General features: G+C 45.4%; 1 protein-coding gene across 2 annotated transcripts in view; it reads left to right on the top strand.

The window, feature by feature from the left end:
• The window catches only part of LOC145357115 (T-complex protein 11-like protein 1), a 42478-nt gene extending 18789 nt beyond the window's left edge, over positions 1–23689 (top strand). The window contains exons 4-10 of one of the 2 annotated variants that reach the window (XM_080210260.1): positions 217–437; positions 1930–2066; positions 3257–3426; positions 5582–5763; positions 10078–10241; positions 12006–12267; positions 22602–23689. In XM_080210260.1, the coding sequence (XP_080066386.1) occupies positions 217–437; positions 1930–2066; positions 3257–3426; positions 5582–5763; positions 10078–10241; positions 12006–12235 (1104 nt within the window). In that variant the 3' untranslated portion in view covers positions 12236–12267; positions 22602–23689. The remainder of the gene's footprint in view (positions 1–216; positions 438–1929; positions 2067–3256; positions 3427–5581; positions 5764–10077; positions 10242–12005; positions 12268–22601) is intronic. The other variant, XR_013889255.1, reaches the window with a different exon arrangement.
• Positions 23690–25579: the final 1890 nt, after the last annotated feature.

Here is a 25579-nt window from a genome sequence, read left to right as displayed (position 1 = left end):
AAGCTCGTGATTCCAAATAAACTTGTTGGACTTTAACCTGGTGTTGTGAGACTTCTTATTGGAAATTTAATGATTGAGGGGCTAATGTGGGGGAGGGGCCAGCTGCCATTCTGCAGGGATTGGTGGGAGGGAGAGAGGGGGTGAGAGGGTGACATACAAGAGTAGAGCTGCTGGTCTAAACTGAAGCTGACCTCTTGCTGGTTTTCCTCTCTTTAGTCGCTGTTGTCTCTCCTGCTTCCCGGTCACACCCGTTTACGGGCTCAGATCGGTGAAGTGCTGGACATGGAACTGATTGAACAGCAAGCTAAACACAACGCACTGGATATCCAGCGACTGGCTGGCTTTATCATAGGCATGATGGCAACTCTGTGTGCGCCAGTCAGGGATGAGGAGATTAAGAAGCTGAAAGGCCTCACAGAGACTGTATCGCTCTTCAGGTATGTTTGGTGGGGCAAGGATGTGTGAGCGGTGACATTATAAACTCTAAATATTCTTCTTATGACTTTCCTTTCTCTCCACCTCCTCAAAGACTCTCCTCAGAGTGTACCTCCTTGACTCTGTCCCGATATCTCCTCATGTGACCCAGCGTCAACTTTTGATGGTTAACCTTAGAACATAGAACCTTCCTGTGAAGATTTTATTCATTTTATTTATTAGTCACAAGTAAGGCTTACATTAACACTGCAATGAAATTACTGTGAAATTCCCCTAGTTGCCACAGTCCAGTGCCTATTTGGGTTAATGCACCCTAACCAGCACGTCTTTCAGACTGTGGGAAGAAACCGGAGCACCCGGAAGAAACCCACGCAGACACGGGGAGAACATGCAGACTCCACACAGACAGTGGCCCAAGCTGGGAATTGAACCCAGGTCACTGGTGCTGTGAGGCAGCAATGCTAACCACTGTGCCACCGTGCAGTCCATGAAGTGCTCTGGGATGCTTTACTACATTCATGGTGTTATATAAATGCAAGTTGTTGTTGTGGTCTAGGAGAGTCATGGGATGGCATGGTGGCACAGTGATTAGCACTGCTGCCTCATAGCACCAGGGACATGGATTCAATTCCTGGCTCGGGGCACTGTTCGTGTGGAGTTTGCTCGTTCTCCCTGTGTCTGCGTGGGTTTCCTCCGGGTGCTCCGGTTTCACCCACAGTCCAAAACTGCGGACTGTGGGAGGAAACCAGAGTTCCTGGAGAGAAACCCACGCAGACATAAGGAGAATCTGGAAGCCAGAATTGAACCCGGATCTCTGGCGCTGAGAGACAGCAATGCTAACCACTGTGCCGCCCTTCTGGATCCGTTCTTCCGATGAAGATGATTATTCGTTCACCGTATATACCCATCTACTTTATAAAATCATCAAAACCACCGATGGGACTATCACGCCTCACTTTGCATTGTTATTTTTGTTTATTAGTGTCACAGTAAGCTTACATTAACACTGCAGTGAAGTTACTGAGGGAGAATTTAGCATGGTCAATGCATCATAACCAGCACGTCTCTCAGACTGTGGGAGGAAACTGGAGCACCCAGAGAAAACCCACGCAGACATGGGGAGAACATGCAGACAGTGACCCAAGCCGACAATTGAACCCAGCGCTGTAAATTATCAAAACTCATCGATTAGGTCAGAACCTCCCACAGTCTGAAAGACGTGCTGGTTAGGATGCATTGGCCCTGCTAAATTCTCCCTCAGTGTAACCCAAACAGGTGCAGGAATGTGGCGACTAGGGAATTTTCACGGTTAACTTGTTAATGTAAGCTGACTTGTGACGCTAATAAACTTTATACTGTGTCATTGTGTCACCACCTCCCCTCCCCCACCTCCCCCGGCACCCCAACTCAGATGCAGACTAGGCATTTCCAAGTGAAACATATCACCAAGACAAGCACGAAATCTCTAATCGGTCTGACTTTACCATCTCCCAGGGAGATCTTCCGTGTGCTTGACCTGATGAAGATCGACATGGCCAACTTTACCGTGAAGGCCTTGAAGCCTCACCTACAACAAGAGTCCATCCAGTACGAACGCAGCAAGTTCCAGGAGTTCCTCAACAAACAGCCCAGTAAGCAAAAATACCGTGGGTGCTGGAAATCTGAAATAAAAACAGAAAATGCGGTCTGGCAGCATCTGCGGAGAGAGAAACACAGCTCACATTTCCAATCCCGAGTTTCAGTGTGAGGGTCGTTGCCTTGGCCTGTTCTGGCACTGAGCCACTGAGAAGATAAGCTGCAGGAGTTAGAGAGAGTTAATGTAAAGAATTGCCTGAGAAGTGGGAAAGAAAGAGTTGTGAGCTCAAAAAGAGGGGAGAATGTGGAGCTGATGGGGAAAGAGCTGCTTTGCTCACTGACTTGCTGTCTTCATTCTTAATGCAGTTGCGATGTTGCTGAATATGTTGTAGTCACAGTCATTCCTCCCTCTTTCAAAGGAACGTTAAATACAATTATTTTGTGTACATTTAGGAAAAGACTGAGAAAATATAGCTTTAAAATCAGCCAAGATTCCATGGACAACCTTACAGACTAGAATAAATCTAAGAATAAGGAACAGTACAGCACAGGAACAGGCCCTTCGGCCCTCCAAACCTGCACCGATCGTCAGGCCTGCCTACATTACAACCATATGCGTTTACAGAGTCCACATCCTTTCATTCCCATCCTGTTCATGTAATTGTTTAGTTGCCTCTTAAATGCTGCGATCGTATCTGCTCCCACCACCTCCCCGGGGAGAGCGTTCCAGATATTCACCACTCTCTGTATAAAGAAACTTGCCTCACATATCTCCTCGAAACTTATCCCCACGCACCTTAAACCTATGTCCCCTATTACTTGGCTCTTCTACCCTAGGAAAGAACATCTGACTGTCCACTCTGTCCATGCCACTCAGACTAGAGGCAGCAGGGAAGCAGTAGTTAATATTTTGTGTGGGCTGAGGCTTCACATTGTAAACTGGGCCTTAACGTGCGATTCGTATTGTTGTATTGCCCTAGACTGAAACCAGTTTGCAAATTCAGATCCTCAGTTCAATTTCACCAACTCCCACACACCAGCTAAAAGAGGAAACTTTCACATTATTTATCTTTCACAAGCCGAGATCTAAAATTGTTTGTAGATCTCTTTTTTTCCACCGGTCAGGAATCAAACTGAGGACCTTTTATGGGTTTTATTTGGCTGGTGGGTGGATGAAGGCTGAGCCAGTGTAAGAGTAATTTCCTCTCATGCTGTTGTTACCTTTTATCCTTCTCCCGTTTCTCAGATGCTTTGGAACACACGACCGCGTGGCTGAAGGCAGCAGCTGAAGAAATTACCAATTTAGTCTCATCCCCTCGTGGGAACGGACCGGCAGTGGTGAGCCCTACAGTGGTGCTGAATCAAGGCTTTATGAACTTGCTGAGATGGGACAAGGACACCGACATGTATCCAGAGGTAAGCCCCAAGTCATCAGTGAGCGGAGAGTGCCTATTTGAACATGTGAAGGAGTGCTGTGCAGATCTCTTACTGTTGTTGCCACGCTGGGGTATGCAGATAGCCTGCTCGGGGGCTAGAACTCTCAATAAAGGCAAACAATCACAAACTGACATGACAAATAAGGTGGAATTAGACACCACCATTCCATTTCCCCATTCAAGATGCAACAAGTGTGCCAGAATCAATGAGATTAGTCCCTACAACTTCTAAATAACAGAAGATATTGATTCATAGAGTGTATAGGAGGGACTGAATTGATATTAATAGATAATTGTGTTATTGTGTAATTTTAAATTAAAGCCAGAGCTTCCCACTAGCTTACAGCTTCATTCTTGTGGTGGTTGGTTCTGCTCTGCGTTCACACCTGCCCAGACCTTCCTCCGTCTCACACTCTGATCCCGGCCACACACCGGGACCTAACAACACCACGTTATTGTGTGAGCGCATGTGTTGACTTCAGCAGTGCAACAACATGGAAAGAACATGTGTAATGAGAAAGGCGGGGGCACACACTGCCTTCGTTCAATGGTCTCCGGCTAATTGGTGTACATGTGTGGAGCTGGTTTGTCATGATAGTGATGGAGCTGTATCCCCTTTCGCATCCCACCTTCCTCTACTCAGTCACTCTCTCCCATTGTTCTGGAATGGTCTTGTACACGATTCCTACTGATGGGTGGGAATGTTTTGTGTGGTTTCAGGATGAGACACAAGGTCTAGGGTCAAACTCAGCCTCGTGCCCTGAACAAAACTGAACCAGCCTTGGCAATTGCACATAAGGCCCACATTTGTTGGTTGAGAGATGGGCCCCAGGACCTTTTGCCCCATAGGGTTTTGGAAAGTTCAGGGCCATTCCTGGAGACAATACACACGAATGTTCCATCAAACCTTCTGCACAATTAACCCCAAAAGGCAATCCAATATCTGAAAAACAAATCGGAAAGAAATAAAATAGAATCTATTTAGCAATTGATTTTTGCAACTGGGCAGTTGGCAGCAAGACTCACTACAAGAACAACAACTGTGAATGGGTTTCCTGGTCCCTTGTTAAGAAGCTGGGAAGTAGGCCGTCTCATGCAATAATTTAAACTCGATAGATCATTCCTGCAACAATTTAAATTCAAAATAGTCATTAAAGTTCAGGTTTGCCTTGATGATAGGCTTGATTCAAGTTATTTATTAAGAGTCAATGAATGGCATTGTCTGTGCCTGAAACTGTCGACCATTCCTGGAGCCAATTTCACATCTGTCTGCACCCACAGAGGACAATTAGTATTGTGTCTCCCCACCCCACCCCACTGCTTTAGTCAGATCGTGTTCCCTTCCAAACAAACAGAGATGGCAAAATGAAATTCTTTATGGATCCTAACAGGGGAGGGGCAAAGCACCGAGATGGGGAAAAAAAACAATCAAACTGGAGAAAGGAAAATGCGCAACCTCCAGGGTATAACTGAAGTCCACTCGCAACTGGAGAACTTCATCGTCATCGCTGTCTCTGAATGAAAAATTGTTCTGCAAATAACACTCAGCGCAGTGAGCTGTGGGGAAGCCGGACTCTGCTCATCCCCAAAGGAGCAAACGCCTCCCGTTCTCACCAAGGTTACTTTCGGAGGGATGGATATTTTTACCAGGTTCCCTCAGGCCAGGGTTTTTGTTTGATGGTGTTCTTATCATTCCTCTTTTCCTGAAGGTGCAGGGACACCGTTCCTGGGTGTTAGCAGACCTTCCAGTCTGGTGACCAAGTGGTCCTTGCTGTGTGAGTCTGTGCTGTGGGTGTTTGTGACCTATTCATCTATCACAGAAAATTCCAGTCCCAACATCCCCCTGTATGTTGTCTAGCACTCACCGACAATCAGGTATTGGGACCTGAGCTGGATTCACTTTTGACCAATGTCCCTGTAGTCCAAAGTCTGCCTGGGCCTATTCTAACGCACACAATACGGTGCTGGCTACTTCTAATTAATCACCACAGACAAAAAAGTCAGAGCAGTTTTAACTGAGTTTAAAGGAGCTAACATTCTGCCTATCCCTCTGTTTAGCAGTGATTTACTGGATGCTATACTCTTCCTGTTTACGAACAACACAAACCTACACGTTTTTGTCCCTCCCCATTCAGACTGTGCTGATGGACAGATCACGTCTACAGGAGCTGCAGCAGAGAGTTGATCAGCTGACTCTGGTGGCCTCCATCTTATTGGTAACCAGTAATACTGCAGGAGCAGCTATTGGTGGTTTGCCTGGGTTTGTAGATAAAGTAAAGCAGGTGACTGGTGCCCTGGTCAATGGGCTGAATGACAAGTAAGTTAATCTGACCAGCCGCGTGTCCAGGAGGCGGCAGCAGAGACAGTGTGTATTCAGCACTTGGCTTTAATTACAACTCTGTTCCTTCAGTGTGTGCAGGTGAAAATGTTGCAGAGTGCAAAACAACTCTGAGCTGTGAGAGCATACATAAGAACATAAGAAATAGGAGCAGGAGTAGGCCATCTAGCCCCTCGAGCCTGCCCCGCCATTCAATAAGATCACGGCTGATCTGAAGTGGCTCAGTTCCACTTTCCCGCTTTCTCCCCGTAACCCTTAATTCCCCTGTCTATCAGAAACCTATCTACTCGTGACTTAAATATATTTAGCGAGGTAGCCTCCACCACTTCAACAGGCAGAGAATTCCAGAGATTCACCACCCTTTGAGTGAAGAAGTTCCTCCTCAACTCCATTCTAAACTGACCCCCCCTTATTTTGAGGCTGTGCCCCCTAGTCCTGCTGTCCTTTCTAAGTGGGAAGAATCTCTCTACCTCTACCCTATCCATCCCCTTCATTATCTTATACATCTCTATAAGATCCCCCCTCATTCTTCTAAATTCCAACGAGTACAGACCCAGTCTATTCAGTCTCTCTTCATAGGCCAACCCCCTCATCTCTGGTATCAGCCTAGTGAACCTCCTCTGCACTCCCTCCAAGGCCAACATATCCTTACGCAAGTGCGGCAACCAAAACTGCACACAGTACTCCAGCTGCGGCCTCACCAGTGCCCTGTACAGTTGCAGCAAGACCTCCCTACTTTTATATTCTATCCCCCTCGCTATAAAGGCCAGCATCCCATTCGCCTTCTTGATCACCTGCTGCACCTGCAGACTGGGCTTTTGCGACTCATGCACAAGGACCCCCAGGTCCCTCTGCACTGCAGCATGCTGCAGCTTTTCGCCTTTTAAATAGTAATCCCTCCTACTATTATTTCTACCAAAGTGGATAACATCTGTGTGGTTCGCTGTTTCCCAGTAACTGTGGGAGGCTGCTGACCTAATGAACAGCACCTCTAGTTTTACTCTTGCCCTTTTGTGTTCTGATTAATTGGTGGGTTTGGGAATAGCAATCCCTTTCACCCTGTTCGATTCCATCATTCCTGAACACTAACTCTACAGCCTACCCCGTCCAGCGCTGAACTGTCCAGTCCAGGCCTCCAACACCATCACACAATAGATTCCACCTTTCAATCATCCTCAATCTAAAGACATCTCAAAGTTAAAGTTTATTTATTAGTCACAAGCAAGGTTTACACTAACACTGCAACAAAGTTTAGTGTGAAATTCCCCTAGTCGCCACATTCTGGCACCTGTTTGGGTCAATGCACCCTAACCAGCACGTCTTTCAGACTGAGAGGAAACTGGGGCAGACACGGGGAGAACATACAAACTCCACACAGACAGTGACCCAAGCCGGGAATTGAACCCGGGTCCCTGAAGCTGTGAGGCAGCAGTGCTAACCCACCGTGTGCAGGAAATCTTTCTGATCTTGAGCTGTTTAGTCTTGCCTTCCCCAGCCACAGAGTGTCATGTTTTCTCTGACTTTCTTCAGCAATGGCCCTCCATATCCAGGCTCACCTCCTCTGTTAAAGTTTTATATATAAATGTATTAATATTTTGTATATTAATGACCCCACTGCACCTGCCCTGCTGATCAGAATGGCCTTCCTTTTGTTGACCAAATGCAGATGGTTAATCACGGGAAAGGCCTCGTTTTAAGCTTTCAAACCAAGAAAATCTTCCCAATTTCATTTGCTTTCAGATCTACCAGTGTTTTAGGGGGTAAAGCTAAAAAACTGGTTGGCTGTTACGGGCTGAGAACCAGTCATTTTATTGATCTTTTGAAATATCCCTTACTTTACAATTGTTTGCCCAACATATAGAGTCGTAGAGGTTTACAGCACGGAAACAGGCCCTTTGGCCCAACTTGTCCATGTCACCCTTTTCTTTTAAACTCCTGAGCTAGCCCTAATTGCCTGCATTTGGCTCATATCCCTCTATACCCATCGTACCCACGTAACTGTCTAAATGCTTTCAAAAAGACAAAATTGTACTCGCCTCTACTACCGCCTCTGGCAGCTTGTTCCAGACGCTCACCACCCTCTTGGGGAAAATATTGCACCTCTGCACCCTTTTGTACCTCTCCCCTCTCACCTTAAACCTCTGCCTTCTAGCTTGAGTACCACCCGGCAGGATGTGGGAGCCTGGGGAGGAATTCTATTGAGGGCAGCTCCCTTCCAGAGCTGGCAGCCCAATCAGAGGGCCAACAGCCTCAGAACTGCCACTGCAAGGTGGAGGACAGGGCACCTCCATCATACGATGCCCTCCAAGATGAAGTTTTTTTTCCCCAGGGGCAGGTAGGCCCCGGTGGTGGGGGTGGTTTTGGAGGTACCGTCAAATGGTGGAGCCGTAGCCACAGCATCAGCCACTGCCTTTGAGGGGCAGGGCCGGGAATGGAGTCTCCATGGAACAACCATAAAGAAGAATACCAGAGAACTGGCCGGGAAGCTGCCAGGGTCTATCTGGCAGTCACTCCACGTGGCAACACTCCCTTCCGATGACCATAGAATACCAGTGGGAGCCGGAGATGTCCCTCACTTGCCCGAATTGAGTGCTGGAGAGACCCGGGGCCTCTGAGGTTCCTGCTGCAGGAGGGAAGGTGTGAGTCTGTCCTCCTGCCTCCCTGCTCGTTGGTGTGGGGATGGTAAAATCCAGTCTAAAGGGTTAGCTCAGTGACCTTTCATCAGAGTCGGCCATGTTGATTAACCAGGAAACCAAAATGGCCGCTTCTGGGCAAATGGTTATCTGGATAGGAACCCCTGCTTCACATTTCGATATAAATGAATTTCTTTTCTGTTTTGTGCACAATAGTTTCACAATATGAATCATTTTCACTGGGAGGTTTTGTTTTGGGAAATTAGGAAGTAATTTTTATTTCTCCCAGAATCTTTCACATCTCACCACTACTTAAACCATGTCGCCAAATCTCTGCGGTGTACCTCAAGTCAACAGCTTGAATTTATCATCACATTTCTACCCCTTCCGAGAATCTTTCTACAAACATGAGAAAAAAGCTGCTGGCATTCTGAGATTCTTGGCAAATTGTGTTGGGAGTATTCCCACAACATCAGTTTGCAAACTGTTCATTTAAGCCTGTTTTTTTTTTAGTTTCTGCCCCCCCGCCGACCCCCACCCTGATTTTAATATCCCTCCTCCCTATCCTATTACCATGATTCCCGTTTAGTTCCGTACCGGGAAGCATTTGGACTCTGTCTTTCCCACCTGTTTGGATGGCCAATTGGAGACCATGTTTTTTCTCTCTATGTCACAAGCCCAGTTGAAGCTTTAGTCTTTAGTATCTCAGACAGCTGACACTTTGATTTTAAATCCAGAAGGGGTACGAACGTACGAACAAGGAACAGGTGTAGGCCATTCAGCCCCTCGATCATGGCTGCGTCCCACCTACCCTCAGTAACCAACTTTTGCTCAACTCGCATCCATCCACCACTGCCTTAGAACTATCCAAAGACTCTGCTCCCACTGCCTTTTCAGGAAGAGCGTTCCAAAGACTCTCAACCCTTTCAGTGAAACAAATTCTCCTCATCTCCGTTCTAAATGGGCAACCCCTCATTTTATAAAGACCATAAAACATAGGAGCAAAATTAGGCCACTCAGCCCATTGAATCTGCCCCGCCATTCAATCATGGCTGATATTCTTCTCCTCCCCATCCTCCTGCCTTTTCTCCATAACTCTGACCCCCTTATTAATCAAGAGCCTATCTATCTCTGTCTTAAAGACACTCAGTGACCCGGCTTCCTCTGCGGCAAAGAGTCCCACAGATTCCCCACTCTCTGGCTGAAGAAATTCCTCCCCATCTCTGTTTTAAAGGATCGTCCCTTTGGCCTGAGGTTGTTCCCTCTGGTTCTAGTTTTTCCTCCTAGTGGAAACATCCTCTCCACAACCATTCTATCCAGGCCTCGCAGTATCCTGGAAGTTTCAATAAGATCCTCCCTCATCCTTCTAAACTCCAATGAGTACAGACCCAGAGTCCTCAACAGTTATAAACTGTGACCCCCCCCAGTTCTAGATTTTCCTACAAGAGGAAACATCATCTCCACATCCACCCTGTCAAAACCTCTCAGGATTTAATGGTTTCTATCTACTCTCCAGCAGATACAAACCTAACCTGTCCAACATTTCCTCATGAGACAACCAGGTGTTTGGTGATCTAACCAAAGGGGTTCTTCCCCATCAGAAAACACAATGTTAAAAGGTTCCTGTTTTACTGCTCCTGTTAATCTCCATGGTATTCAGGTTAGAAGAAGCTTTAGTTGCAGTCAGCGACCAGATATACAAAGAGGTCAACAGAGCACTTCCTGAACAGGGGTACACTCCTCTGACCAGCGAGCAAGAAGCCATTTTAAAAGGACAAATCAGGAGTATTACACAGAGAGACAATGTCATTCGCAACCTGATAGGTGAGTCCATTATACAACTTTCAAACTAAACCGAGTACTCGTGGGATGAGACCTGAGGCACGTTTCTAATGCAATGGGCTGCCTCGTCATCACAACATTAAACAGAATGTTGTTCTTTACTCAGAGCTGGCGTGAATTAAAACAAAATTTCTATTCATCCTCTTTACAGTTTTAGGGCCTCTTTCAGGGGCAGCACGGTGGCACAGTGGTTAGCACTGCTGCCGCACAGCGCCAGGGATTCGGGTTCGACTCCTGGCCTTGACTCACTGTCTGTCTGTTCTCCCCGTGTCTGCATGAGTTTCCTCCCACAGTTCAAAGATGTGCAGGTTAGGTGGATTGGCCATGCTAAATTGCCCCTTAGTGTCAGGGGGAACTAGCTAAGGTAAATGTATGGGGTTAGGGCCTGGGTGGATTTGTAATCGGTGCAGACTTGATGGGCCGAATGGCCTCCTTCTGCACTGTAGGGATTCTATGAACCAGCGTTAATGTTCGGAATTAGAAATAGTGTCAACATTTACATCATTCATCAGGAACGTTCACCAGTAAGCTTCTTCCCCTTTATCTTGATATAAGAGTTTAAAGTTTATTTATTCATGCCACGAGTAGACTTACGTTAACACTGCAATGAAGTTACTGTGAAAATCCCCTAGTCGCCACACTCCAGCACCTGTTCGGGTACACTAGGGAGAATTTATCATGGCCAATGCACCCTAACCAGCATGTCTTTCAAACTGTGGGAGGAAACCTGAGCACCCAAAGAAAACCCATGCAGACACGGGGAGAATGTGCAGACTCTGTACAGACGGTGACCCGAGCTGGGGATTGAACCTGGGTCCCTGGTACTGTGAGGCAGTAGTGTTAACCACTGTGCCGCTGCCCCATGGGGTAACAATCCATACAGATATTGCTCATTGCAAAGCAATCCAAACATCTGGATAATCCAATCAAATTGGATTTAAACATCTGGATAATTCATCCACACACGATATAAACCTCTGGGTATTTGTGTCTCCACATTCCCCAGATCTCAATCTTTGGGTTTTGGACCCACCGAGTTTCTGCTTGAAGGTAGATATATTTTGCAGTGACTGTATTTCCCAGAATTGTTACAGTAAAAAGCAGGTCATCTTGTTTGCACCAGCCGTCCAAATGAGCATCATGACTTAGTGCCATTCTCCTGCCTGTCCCCCAGAGCCCTGCACATTGTTCCTGTTTAAATACTCATTGAAAACCCTCTTGAATGCCTAGATTGAACCTTCCTCCTTCAGACATTATATAGAAACCTGTTCCACATATTATCTGAGAACAATTCATACATTTTAATATTCATATATTTTTTAAATGATCTCATAGAGGTTTACAGCACGGAAACAGGCCCTTCAGCCCAACTCGTGTCCATGCTGCCCTTTTTTTTTAAAACCCCTAAGCTAGTCCCAGTTGCTCGCATTTGGCTCATATCCCTCTATACCCACCGTACCCGTGTAACTGTCTAAATGCGTTTTAAAATACAAAACTGTACCTGCCTCTACCACTACCACCACCTCTGGCAGCTTGTTCCAGACACTCACCATCCTCTGTGTGGAAACAATTGCCCCTCTGGACACTTTATCTCTCCCCTCACCTTAAACCTGTGCCTTCTAGTTTTAGGCTCCCCTCCCTTTGGGAAAAGATATTGACTATCCGCACTGTCTGCTAGGCCCCTATCTGCTGACTCCTTCGTATCGTTATTTCACTGGTTTCATTATCCAATAAATCTTTCTGTAGGCGAGCGGATCCACTCGTACCTGAAGGGTTTTCTCAGCCTCCCGGCTCCACGGAATGGTCTTCACGCCCTCCCAGGGGGGCTTGCTCCAATTCAGGCAGAGCTGAAGGAGATTGGCTGCACTCTCGGTCGTCTACTGCACCACAACAGGATGGTGTTTGGACCCTATTATTCAGGGATTCTGATGAAGCTGCTCTTCAGGGAGAGTGACGCTGGGATGGACTCTCGCTGAGTCTGAAAGCAGAAGCGACGCTGGATCATTGGGTAAGGATCCAAACATGTTTGAAGTAAATAAGCATTGGTCTAAGGCCAAATCTTCAAGCCAGAGTGCAACTCTACAATTATATAAAATGCTGAAGATAAATTAAAAATTGTTTCTGGCTTTGTCCAAGAAATATAAATCCCATTAATTCCGATATCTTAACAACTCATTGAATTCCTATAGTGCAGAAGGAGGCCATTCAGCCCATCAAGCCTGCAACAACAATCCCACCCAGGCCCTATCCCCATAACCCCATGTATTTGCCCTGCAAATCTTCCCGATACTAAGGGGTAATTTAGCATGGCCAATCCACGCAGCCCACACATCTCTGGTTTCCTCCCACACTCCAAAGCACCCGGAGGAAACCCACACAGACACTGGGAGAATGTGTAAACTCCACACAGACAGTGACCCGAGGTTGGAATTGAACCCCGGTCTCTGGCACTGTGAGGCAGCAGCGCTAACCACTGCCCCACTGTGCAATCCATTGGCAACCATCAATAATCAGTGGAAAGAAAATTTGTTTTTCTGTTTTCACTTCCCTATCTCAGATCTCCCTGTACCACACGTTGGTTATAGACAAGAGAGTAAGTAGGCAGTTTACTGCTGGCATGACTCGAATGCCCTTCAGATGATGTGAGAACTTGTGAGTTGATTGAGCTTATTGGCTTTGGGAACTTTGTTGAGGCTTTACTTTCCTACATCCAGACTCTCAACACTGTCATTCTCACTAGAGAATTCACTACGCCAGTGGGTGATCAGTTGTTCAGTATATTCAAAACAGAGATGCAAAGCACAATACAAAGGGAATGCAGGTTGTAGAACAGGATGGCAGAGTTAAAGTAAAAGATCTGCCCTTGAGTGATAGAACAGGCTCGAAGGGCCAAGTGGCCTTCTCCTGAACCTATTGCTTGTGTTCTTATGGACAAAGGCACTGAAAATTTATTGGAAAAGATTCTCCCCGACACAGTATGAGTGAAGCTACTACATTAACAGACTTTATCAATACTGACCTTCATAAATAATCACATTCAGTAAATGTTAGTTTTACTGGGATAAGAAAGGAAGAGACAACCATGGGGCGGGATTTTCCAGCCTCGCTCACCTAAGACTGGAAAATCCCAAGGTCAACGGACCTTTCCATGTCCAGCCCACTACAATGGGAAAATTTTGCCTATTGTATAAATAACTCTGTTCCACTTTGTACATTGCTTCCCAATATCTGGATGTCTATAAACATTGCATTCCGATCCAGTGATCCTGGTTCTTGTACTGAGATTATTTAGTTGTGGAATACTGGTCCTGGTCCATTCACCTCTCCCCCTTTCCCCATTCCTCACACTCTGTGATGCCAGTGAAACGTCCTTACACATCATTTGGGGTGGCACAGTGGTTAGCACCACTGCCTCTCGGCGCCAGGGATCCGGGTTCAATTCCAGCCTCGTGTGACTGTCTGTGTGGCATCTGCACATTCTCCCCATGTCTGCGTGGGTTTCCTCCAGGTGCTCCGGTTTCCTCCCACAGTCAAAAGATTGCGGGTTAGATGGATTGACCATGATAAATTGACCCTAGTGTCAGGAAGGTTAGCAGGGTAAATACATGGGATTACAGGAATAGGGCCTTGTTGTTGTTGCAGGCTTGATGGGCTGAATGGCCTCCTTCTGCCCTGTAGTGATTTAGATCAGAATGATCATAGAATCGATACCAAGACAGGTCTCATCGCCGGAGCCCAGCCTCGTACTAACTGTTTGATCCTCTGTTTCCATTTGGGAACAGGATGGATGGACATACTCAGATTTCAGCCATTGAATTGACTCTGAGATGGCCCTGTCTTTAGAAGGTCGCCCAAGGAGGACATCCTGAATCCTTTCAATAAGTTGTATAGGATAACGGGGGAGGTGGGGGGTGAGTGCTGTAGTAACCCGTTGTTTGAAATTATAATCCATTTCAATTGATGTTTTTCACTGGATGAGGTTTCTGTAGTTTTGTATTAAGTATATTCATCATCTGCCACCTAGTGGCAAATAGGACTTGTCCAATATTGCACGATTGATTCCATCAATTCACAGAGATAGCAGTGTACAAATAAGTACAACACCGGAACTGACACTCCCAATGCAGTGCTGAGGGAGTGCTGCACTGTCAGAGGCACTGCCTTTCTGAAGAATCATTAACCCTAAGCTCTATCCACCCCCTTCAGGTGCACCTGAAAGCACAATGCTGCACGTGCTGGAAATCTGAAATAAAAACAGAACATTCTGGGGAGAATCCTCAGCAGATTAGGCAGCATTTGTGTCGATACAAAGATTTAAGTTAAGGTTTCAGTTCGGATCCGAAATGTTAACTGTTTCCCTCTCGGAGGCTGTATACCATGCTGAGCTTGGTCCAGGATTTAGAACATAGAATATTACAGCACAAACAGGCCCTTCGGCCCACAAGTTGCACCGTTCACATCCATACCTACCAGGCCATAGAACTACCTGTAACTCCCAATCCCATTAAATCCCATATACTCATCCAGAAGTCTCTTAAAAGACCCCAGCGAGTTCGCCTCTACCACCACCGACGGCAGCCGATTCCACTCACTCACCACCCTCTGAGTGAAAAATTTCTGTTTATATCCCGTGACGTTATTTCAGAGAAGATTAGTTTTCTGGGCAATAATTAGATCCCTCAACCGAGACGGAAACAGCTTATCTGGACTTTATCACATTGTTTTTTTATGGGAGCTTGCTGTGCACAAATTGGCTCCTGTGTTTCCTACACTACAGCAGCAAACTACTGTTTTATTGAGAAAGTGGGCTGTAAAGCACTTGGGGACATCCTGATGCTTTATAAATTTTGTCCTTTGCAATCAAAAGATTGGAAATGTCTCTCAGCAGGTCCTTATTGGGGATGCAGTGATTGCTGTAATTCAGCCAAAGGCAGAGGTCATTCTGACTGAGCAGCAATGGGGAAAAAGTGAAAACACATTACAGATCTTACTGCATCCCTGGGGGTGAGCAGATTCAGAGAGTGAAACCCCAGTGGTTTGCACAATCACCTGCAATCCAGTAGTATTCAACAGCCCAAACCTACTCCCCATCCATATAACATCAGTGGGTGAGGGGGAGAGGGTGAAGGATGTCGTATAAATAAGTAGTGCAGTGACTGAACTAGGAGCAGGAGTTGGCCATCTGGCCCCTCAGCCTGCTCCGCCATTCAATAAGATCGTGGCTGATCTTTTCATGGACTCAGCTCCACTTACCCGCCCGCTCACCATAACCCTTAATTCCTTTACTGTTCAAAAATCTATCTATCCTTGCCTTAAAAACATTCAATGAGGGAGCCTCAACTGCTTCACTGGGCAGGGAATTCCACAGATTCACAACCCTTTGTGTGAAGAAGTTCCTCCTCAACTCAGTCCTAAATCTGCTCCCCCTTATTTTGAGGCCATGCCCCCCAGTTCTAGTTTCACCCGCCAGTGGAAACAACTTCCCTGCTTCTATCTTATCTAATAATCTTATGTTTCTACAAGATCTCCCCACTGGGTGGGGGGAGTTAGATAACATGTGAGGTGCATTTAACATCTTAAACCAGGATGAAAAGTCTGAAGTGAGATGCTCGCTGCCCAATCCCTCGGTCCACAAACAGAAGCTTTTTGTAAACCAAGGTCACGCCAGTAGGTGGCATCAAGTCCAACAATATGAACAACTTGAATTCAATCTTTCACACCAACCTGAAGAAAATAGCAGTCAGCTGTAGTTCCAAATCCCAAAATAGAAGCTAAAGATTTAGACATATTTTGCATTGTGACTGGATTGAAAAGGATATAAAAATTATTATTTACCTGTTAAAATTTATAAATACACTCTGACAAATAACATGTAAGTTCTAAGTATGTCATATGGTGTGAGGTTGCAATATTGAGGACATCTTATTAAACAAAGGATGCAATGTTACTCGTCTTGTGACAACATCTAAGCAACATGACAGTGATACAGAACCAGACAGATCGTTTCTCCCCTACATTGTAACCGTTCCTTTAAAACTGCAACAGAAAGCTCCGAGCTGAAATTCTCTTCTATATGTTATTAAAACTGAACTTCCTCACAAGCTGCAGTCAGAAGCCACTAGAAGGCAGAAGTTAGCATCGTCTGTTTGCTGACCGGTGAGAGAGCTTCAACTCAACCCCCCCCCTCAGTGCTACTATTAGGAACACACTGTGTCGGGAAATCAGAGAGGGGAGGTAGTGGTGTAATGGTATTGTCACTGTACTAGTAATCCAGAGACCCAAGGTTACGCTCTAGGGACACGGGTTTGAATCCCGCTATTTGAATTCATTTAAAAAAAATTCAAATCATGAAACCATGGTCAGAAAAACTCATCCGATTCACTAATGTTCTTCAGGGAAGGAAATCTGCCGTCATTACCCAGTCTGGCCTACCTGTGACTCCAGACTAACAGTAATGTGATTGACTCTTAACTGTCCCCCTCAAGGCCAATTAGGAATGGGTAATAAATGCTGATCCAGCCAATGTAGCCTGCATCCCATATATAAATTTTAAAAAATCAGGATCCTCCCATGGCAACTTAAGGGGTGGGATTTTACAGCCTCGCTCATCCCCAAAACAGGAAAGTCCCATCTGCAGTCAATAACTTTTCCATTGTCCGTCTCTCACCCACTCTGATCGCTGCAGCAGGCGGTAAAATTCCAGCCAAGGTGTCAATGTATGTCATTTTCCGAGTGTGTAAAGATCATAGAATCCTATAGTGCAGAAGAAGGCCATTCGGCCCATTGAGTCTACACTGGCCACAATCCCAGCCAGGCCCTATCCCCATGCATTTATACTAGCTAGTCGCCCTGACACTAAGGGGCAATTTAGCATGGCCAATCCACATAACCAGCACATCTTTGGAGTGTGGGAGGAAACCCACGCAGGCATAGGGAGAACATGCAAACTCTGCACAGACAGTGACCCAGCCCCGAATCGAACCCAGGTCCCTGGTGCTGTGGGGCAGCAATGCAAACCACTGTGTCACAGTGCTGCCCTAAGATATCTGGTGTAATGGCTAGTTAACAACATGGTTATAAATACCTCACTAGACACGGATATCTAAACTTCAGAATATATCAAACAAAATATAGATGATAAAAACCCTTTTTCATCTCCTCCAGGGTTCCAAGTGCCTAATGTGGATGTTCGCAATTCAAAATGACAAAATATTGAAAGTGGGAACAAATAACATGGAGCAGCTCCTTATCGATGCTCTGTGTCTGAACTCCATGTACCGGCTGTACATCTCCCCATAATACCAATGGCTCACAAAGACTTAGCGATCCCAGAGTTAAAATTAGCCATTGAGCTAACATCTATTGCTTTCCGTCAGTCCACATTTCAACCGCCCTCTGTGCATTTCCTAACTTTCCTCCTGAATTTGATTTGATTTGATTTATTATTGTCACACATATTAACATACAGTGAAAAGTATTGTTTCTTGCACGCTATACAGATAAAGCATACCATTCACAGAGAAGGAAGGGAAAGAGTGCAGAATGTAGTGTTACAGTCATAGCTAGGGTATAGAGAAAGATCAACCCAATGTGAGGTAAATCCATTAAAGAGTCTGATGGCAGCAGGGAAGAAGCTGTTATTGAGTCGGTTGATACGTGATCTCAGGCTTTTGTATCTTATGGCTTTAGGATTCTTTTCTCTCATCATAATTTCTCCTTCCCATCAATTTATTTATCAATTTTTTAATAAATATTGAAAGCCTAAATCAGATCACCCCCTTATATCTTCCACATTCCAGTGAGTACAAGCCTGGTTTATATAATCTATCCTCATTCCTTCACTCATGGTGCCTGGGATACTCACTGATGAATTTGCACAGTATGTCCTTTCTAAGGTACAGTGCTGCAGGTATGATGTAATCAGAGATTTGTAAACTGCAGCAAAACTTCCTTTATGTTTTAGCCTTTTCGATATAAAGGCTAACATTCACATTATCCATTTAGATTAGCTTTTGTGCCCTGCCACTACATTTTGGTGTTCCGTGTAGTCCTTTGGCTGCCACTGCTCCTAATTTATCACTATTTAAAATAATATTCAGGTCTATCTGCTTTGGTTCAATATGAATGACCTCACACTCGCCTGCATTCAAATTCATTAGCCACTGTTTTGTGCACTCAATTATAGGGTCATACAGGTTTACAGCACGGAAACTTGTCCATGCTGTCCATTTTTTTTTAAACCCCAAAGCTAGTCCCAATTGCCCGCATTTGGCTCATATCCCTCCAATCCCTTCATACCCATGTAACTGTCCAAATGCTTTTTAAAAGACAAAATTGTACCTGCCTCTACTATTACCTCTGGCAGCTCGTTCCAGACATTCACCACCCTCTAAGTGAAAAAAAAATTGCCCCTCCGGACACTTTTGTATCTCTCCCCTCTTACCTTAAATCTATGCTCTCTAGTTTTAGACTCCCCTACCTTTGGGAAAAGAAATTGACTATCTAGCTGATCTGTGACCCTCATTATTTTATGGACCTCTATAAGATCACCCCTCAGCCTTCTACACGCCAGAGAAAAAGTCCCAGTCAATCCAGCCTCTCCTTATAACTCAAACCATCAAGTCCCGGTAGCATCCTAGTAAATCTCTTCTGTACTCTTCAATAATATCCTTTCTATAATAGGGTGACCAGAACTGTACAGTGTGGCTTTACCAATGTCTTGTACAACTTTATCAAGACATCCCAATTCCTGTATTCAATGTTCTAACCGATGAAACCAAGCATGCCGAATGCCTTCTTCACCACTCTGTCCACCTGTGACTCCACTTTCAATTCATCCATCAATGTCTGTCTCTTTGTAATTTTATGCTCCCATTTACATTAACATTGACCAGAAACTCAACTGGACTCACCACAAACACAGTGGCTACAAGAACAGGTCAGAGGTTAGAAATAATTTGGCGAGTGACTCACTTCCTGACTCTCCAGAGCCTGTCCACCATCGACAAGGCACAAGTCAGGAGTGTGATGGAATACTCCCCACTTGCCTGGATGGGTGCAGCTCCAACACCAGTCGAGAAGCTTGACACCATCCAAGATAAAGCAGCCTGCTTGATTGGCATCACATCTACAAACATCCACTCCCTCCACCACTGACGCTCAGTAGCAGCAGTGTGTACTGTCTACAAGATGCACTGTAGCAATTCACCAAAGATCCTTAGACAGAACCTTCCAAACCCACGACCACTTCCATCTAGTAGGACAGAGCAGCAGATAAATGGGAACACCACCACCTGCAAGTTCCCCTCCAAGCCACTCACCATCCTGACTTAGAAATATATTGCCGTTCCTTCACAGTCACTGGGCCAAAATCCTGGAATTCCCTCCCTAAAGGCATTTTGGGTCAACCCACAGAACATGGACTGCAGCAATTCAAGAAGGCAGCTCACCCACCACCTTCTCAAGGGCAGCTAGGGATGGACAATAAATACTGGCCAGCCAGCGACACCCATGTCCCACAAATGAATTTTTAAAAAAATGCTGATTTCTTGTGGTGCAGTGGCACTGCTGCCTCACAGCACCAGGAACCTGGGTTTGATTCTGGCCTTGGGTCACTGTCTCTGTGGAGTTTGCACCTTCTCCCTGTCTCTGCGTGGATTTCCCCCAGTGCTCTGGTTTCCTCCCTTGGTCCAAAGATGTGCTCGTTAGGTGGATAAGCCCCTTAGTGCCCAACGATGTGTAGGTTAGGTGGATTACTCAGGGTTATGGAGATAGAGTGGGCAGATGGGCCTGGGTAAGATGCTGTTTTGGAGAGTGGGTGCAGACTTGGTGAGTGGATTGTTAATTTGCCCCTAAAGCGTAGGTTAGGTGGATAAGCTATGCTGGGTGTGGTAGGCTGTGAGGATGGGGCAGGGGGTTGGGTCCTGGTGGGATACTCTTTAGAGGGTTGGTGCAGACTCGATGGGCCAAATGGCCTCCTTCTGTACAGTAGGGATTATGTGATTCAGTGGGTTATGTCCCTGCATCTGAGCCAGAAGCTCCGGGTTCAAATCCCATCCCAGGACTTAAAGGAAGGTGCATTCACAACTCTCAAGAGGTTGGGTGCAAATCCTTCCCAACACACCAACAGTTGGTGATAAGAGCAGGAGAGACTCCAGTTCAGCTACACTTGATGTGGAGTGGCATTTCTCAGGATATAGGAGATAAATCCCCAGAACCAGACAGGGTATTCCCTCAGACCTTGAATGAGGCTTGTGTTGAAATTGCAGGGGTCCTGGCAGATATATTTAAAATGTTGGTATCCACGGGTGAGGTGCCGGATGATTGGAGGATAGCTCATGTTGTTCCGTTGTTTAAAAAAGGCTCAAAAAGTAATCCGGGAAATTATCGGCCAGTAAGTTTGACGTCAGTAGTAGGTAAATTATTGGAAGGAGTACTAAGAGATAGGATCTACAAATACTTGGATGGACAGGGACTTATTAGGGAGAGTCAACATGGCTTTGTGCGTGAAAGGTCATGTTTAACCAAACTATTAGAGTTCTTTGAGGAGGTTACCAGGAAAGTGGATGAAGGGAAGGCAGTGGATGTTGTCTACATAACAAGGTCCCACATGGAAGGTTCAGTCGCTAGCTATATATGGAGAGGTAGTAAATTGGATTAAACATTGGCTCAGTGGAAGAAGTCAGAGAGTGGTGGTGGAGGATTGTTTCTCTGAGTGGAGGCCTGTGACTAGTGGTGTGCCGCAGGGATCAGTGCTGGGTCCATTGTTGTTTGTCATCAATATCAATAATCTGGATGATAATCTGGTAAATTGGATCAGCAAATTTGCTGATGATACAAAGATTGGAGGTGTAGTGGACAGTGAGGAAGGTTTCCAAAGCTTGCAGAGGGATTTGGACCAGCTAGAAAAATGGGCTGAAAAATGGCAGATGGAGTTTAATGCAGACAAGTGTGAGGTATTGCACTTTGGAAGTACAAACCAAGGTAGAACATACAAGGTAAATGGTAGGACACTGAAGAGTGCAGTAGAACAGAGGGATTTGGGAATACAGATACATAATTCTCTAAAAGTGGCATCACAGGTAGATAGGGTCATAAAGAGTGTTTTTGGTACATTGGTCTTTATAAATCAAAGTATTGAGTATAAGAGTTGGAATGTTATGGTGAGGTTGTGTAAGACATTGGTGAGGCTGAATTTAGAGTATTATGCGCAGTTTTGGTCACCTACTTACAGGAAGGATAATAATAAGGTGGAAAGAGTGCAGAGAAGGTTTACAAGGATATTGCCGGGACTTGAGAAACTGAGTTACAGAGAAAGGTTGGATAGGTTAGGACTTTATTCCCTGGAGCGTAGAAGAATGAGGGGAAATTTAATAGAGGTGTATAAAATTATGATGGGTATAGATAGAGTGAATGCAAGCAGGCTTTTTCCACTGAGGCTAGAGGAGAAAAAAACTAGAGGGCATGGGTTAAGGGTGAAGGGGGAAAAGTTTAAAGGGAATATTAGGGAGGGCTTCTTCATACAGAGAGTGGTGGGAGTGTGGAATGAGCTAAAGGATGAAGTGGTAAATGTGGACTCACTTTTAAAAAAAATTTGCACAGGTACAAGGATGAGAGGGGTGTGGAGGGATATGGTTCAGGTGCAGGTCACTGGGACTAGGCAGAAAAATGGTTTGGCACAGACAAGAAGGGCCAAAGGGCCTGTTTCTGTGCTGTAATGTTCTATGGTTCTGTAAGCCCTTGGTAACAGGTTAGTGGTGACTTGTTCCGAGAATGACTAGCAATGGAAACAGTTTAGGTCGGGAAGAGAACTGGAATTTTCTTTGCTTATTCTGTCACCAATCCTTCTGACTTTGGTAAATTTGGATATATGACTCTAATCATGTTATTTTAAAGTATTAATAATAGTCAATATTTGAGGTGCCATTTTAGATTTTTTTTCCAACTCAAGTACAAGAACTCAGCACTCTCTACATCTGCTGCATAACCAATCACTCCACCAGGTCAAGAACTTGTCTTCCATTCCATGAGTTTTAATTTTGATCAATTGTTTCATATGTGCTGCCTCACCTGTACAAAGGTGTACACATTTATTCCGTGTCATTTAATGGAGACATAATTCTTTAAGTTAGAGAGGTTAATGCTGGCGTGAAATAGTTACTTCATTTCACCGTTAACCCGTTCAGGTGAGGTAGCAGTAATTGTACAGTGCACACAGTCACGGCTGAGGCTGTAGATTTTGAAAAATGGTTTGTGGTTCTGCTTTCTGTCTGCTGCTTATACCAGCAAAAACCAAGCAATTCATCTTTAACATGTTGGAACTGCGACCTTCTCTTATCACAGCCTGTCTACTCATCCCTGAACACCAATAAATCATCAAGACAAGCTGTTAGAAAGCAACGCTGCCTTTAGAACTTGCTGCCTTCTGTCAAGAATGACTCGGGCCTAACTCCTGCCCTGCTTCTCTGCAAGGAAGGTTCATCTGACCTACACTGGCTGCCTCCTATTGAGGCAGGCAACAAAGCAGCTGTCTGTAAATATTTTAATTGCACTATTATATAGTTAATAAGCTTGGGTGAGGTGATAAATAGATTCTCCACATGGGTTAAAAGAGAGAATTTCCCAGCCACTGGGTGTTAAAGATTGCTGTGTAATCTGCTTCATGAGACAAATCCATTCATTGATTCTGTTATTATGTTGGCTTTGCTTATTACTTCATGTTAATTTCATTGTTCTTTGTACCTCCTGTATGTTGGAGACGGTAGTAATGTCTTTACAGTAACCTGGATAACTTGTACTGCGTGGATTAAAAACGAGGAACATTGGGTATCCAAAATAAAATGGAAATTTCTGAAAAGGGGAAAGGCCAGGTTATGGTGGCAGGTTTGATTCCTGATCCAGGTTCCGGATTTGGACACAGCTCCCAATCCAGGTTCTAAGTTCAAGCACGGTTTCTGATCCAGGTTCCCAATCTGCGTTCGGGATCTGTGTTCAGGATTTGGACACGGTACCTGATCTGGGTTCGGGATCTGATTTTGGGATTCAGGTGCAGTTCCCGATCCAGGTTCAGGATTCAGGTGCGGTTTCCAATCCGAGTTCTGGATTCGAGCAGAGTGCCCGATCCAGGTTCTGGATTTGGGAACAGTACCCAATCTGGATTCTGAATCGATCTGGATTCAGATTTTTGGGGGTGTTTCCTGATCTGGATTGATTTTGGGAGTGGTTCCTGATGTGGGTTCTGGGATCCCGGGGCGTGGTGTCCGATCCGGGATCAGGTTTAGACTCTGTGTATGATTTCTGATCCTGTTCTAGATTTGGATGCAGATCCTCATCAGATTCATGGCCTGAGTGGGAATCTGGATCAGGATGTTATTCCAAAGACAAAGCTCTACCTAGAATCCCAAATCTGTCTTTCCTCTCTTCAGGTGCTGCAGACAATTGGGGGTGGGGGGGGTGGGTGTGGGGGGTGGGGGGGAGTTGGGTGAAATCTTGCAGCCTCGTTCATCCCAAAACTGTAAAATTGTGCCGATTCCCGTGTTGGGCGGTCGCTAAAATTCTGGCTGTGGTGGTTTCAGCAGAGTCTGTTTTTATTGTACAGTTTGACTTTAAATATTGTTGTCTGATTATAAACATTTATATAAACAGTGGCATTTTGATTCTGAATTGTATTAGTTCCTGAGAACGTTAGTGATGGGTTTTGGATTGTATTAGTTATGCGATTGTAAACTTGACTTTGTTCTGATTTTGTTGCTCGTTGTCCCAGTTTATTCTTTGTCACTGCCCCACTGTCAGAGACAGGGGATCACTCGGTCAATTATCTTTGCCTGTTTTAATCTGGATACCAAGATGGATATCAGAGCAGGATCCCTGACGTCCAGTCGGTGCCTGCTTATGGTGCCTTGATTCAAGTGGGTGCCAAACCAAATGCTGGCCCTTCGCAGCACCCCACACCACAGCTCCTATAGGCCCTATATGCCTCCGGTGGCAATTAGTTGAAGTAAGCACCCCAACCATGCCACTGGTGTTCAAACCCCCCGCACCACAAAGGTCAAAAGACAACCTCTACCCCATTCAGAAGGAGCTGAGTGAATCTGGATCTCTCTCACTTCTCAGTAGCCAGCAACTTTGACCCCCTGGGAACAGGTCACCAATTGACTCACGGACAGACATTTGTGACACTGGACTTCCCTCAGGAGAGGAAAGACTTGTGGATCATTCCGTCTTGAGTGACCCTGGGAGATTGAGCATTCATAGAACATTCTAGCGCAGTACAGGCCCTTCGGCCCTCGATGTTGTGCCGACCAGTGGAACCAATCTAATGACCCTCTAACCTAAACTATTCCAATGTTATCCATATGCCTATCCACTGACCATTGGAATGCCCTTAAAGTTGGTGAGTCCACAACTGCTGCAGGCAGGGCATTCCACGCCCTTACTACCCTCTGAGTAAAGAACCTACCTCTGACATCCGTCCTATAATTACCACCCCTTAATTTAAAGCTATGTCCCCTCGTGTAATGTCCCTATGTCCCCTCTTCACATGATGGATATATTTTCCAACTGTCTTTCTCAGGTGCTATGAAAAATGATCTCAATAGTTAACGCTTCCTTTTTGTAAAAAGAAATTCAGTTTGGCTAAATTAAACCAAATTAAACTTGTTTTTAATGAACTGAAGAGCCAAGCAGGTCTAAACTGATTACTCAAGGTGGGCAGCAGAGGTGACAGGTCAATTCCACCGACACTGCGATTGATCAATCACCTCCAGCACATCTAATGTTAAGATTAGTTGGGTATAAGAACAGGGTAGCCATTCAGCCCTTCCAGCCTGTTCTGTCAGCCAATTTGGTCAAACCTGTCTCTGAAGTCCATCTATCTGTCTTGGTCCTGTAACGCTAACCTAACAACAATCTACTCAACTCAGTTTTGACATTTTGAATTGACCCCAACCTCAACAGCACTTTGGGGAAGAGTGTTTCAGATTTCCAACAGGCTCTGTGTGAAATAACTTCTGCTGTCATCCCTAAAACCTCGCTCTTTCTAACATTAACAGGACAGTCATTTAACCTGCACTTGGTAATCACTGGGGGGGGGGGGGGCGGGGAGTGGGGACAGTTGGCGTAGTGGTGTCGTCATTGGCCTAATAATCCAGAGATCCCGAGTAATGCTGTGGGAACCCGGGATTCGAATCCCACCATGGTAGATGGTGAAATTAAAATCTGGACAGATTGGGAATTAAAAATCTGCTGATGACCATGAACCTATTGTTAATTGTTGTCCTTTAGGGAAGGAAATCTTACCTGGTCTGAGCTATATGTGACTC

The sequence above is a fragment of the Carcharhinus amblyrhynchos genome, chromosome 22 (assembly GCF_965287045.1).
Source record: "Carcharhinus amblyrhynchos chromosome 22, sCarAmb.v2.hapA, whole genome shotgun sequence".
NCBI lineage: Eukaryota > Metazoa > Chordata > Chondrichthyes > Carcharhiniformes > Carcharhinidae > Carcharhinus > Carcharhinus amblyrhynchos.
The sequence above is the reverse complement of the archived record's forward strand: the minus strand, read 5'-3'. Positions and strand labels throughout refer to the sequence as shown.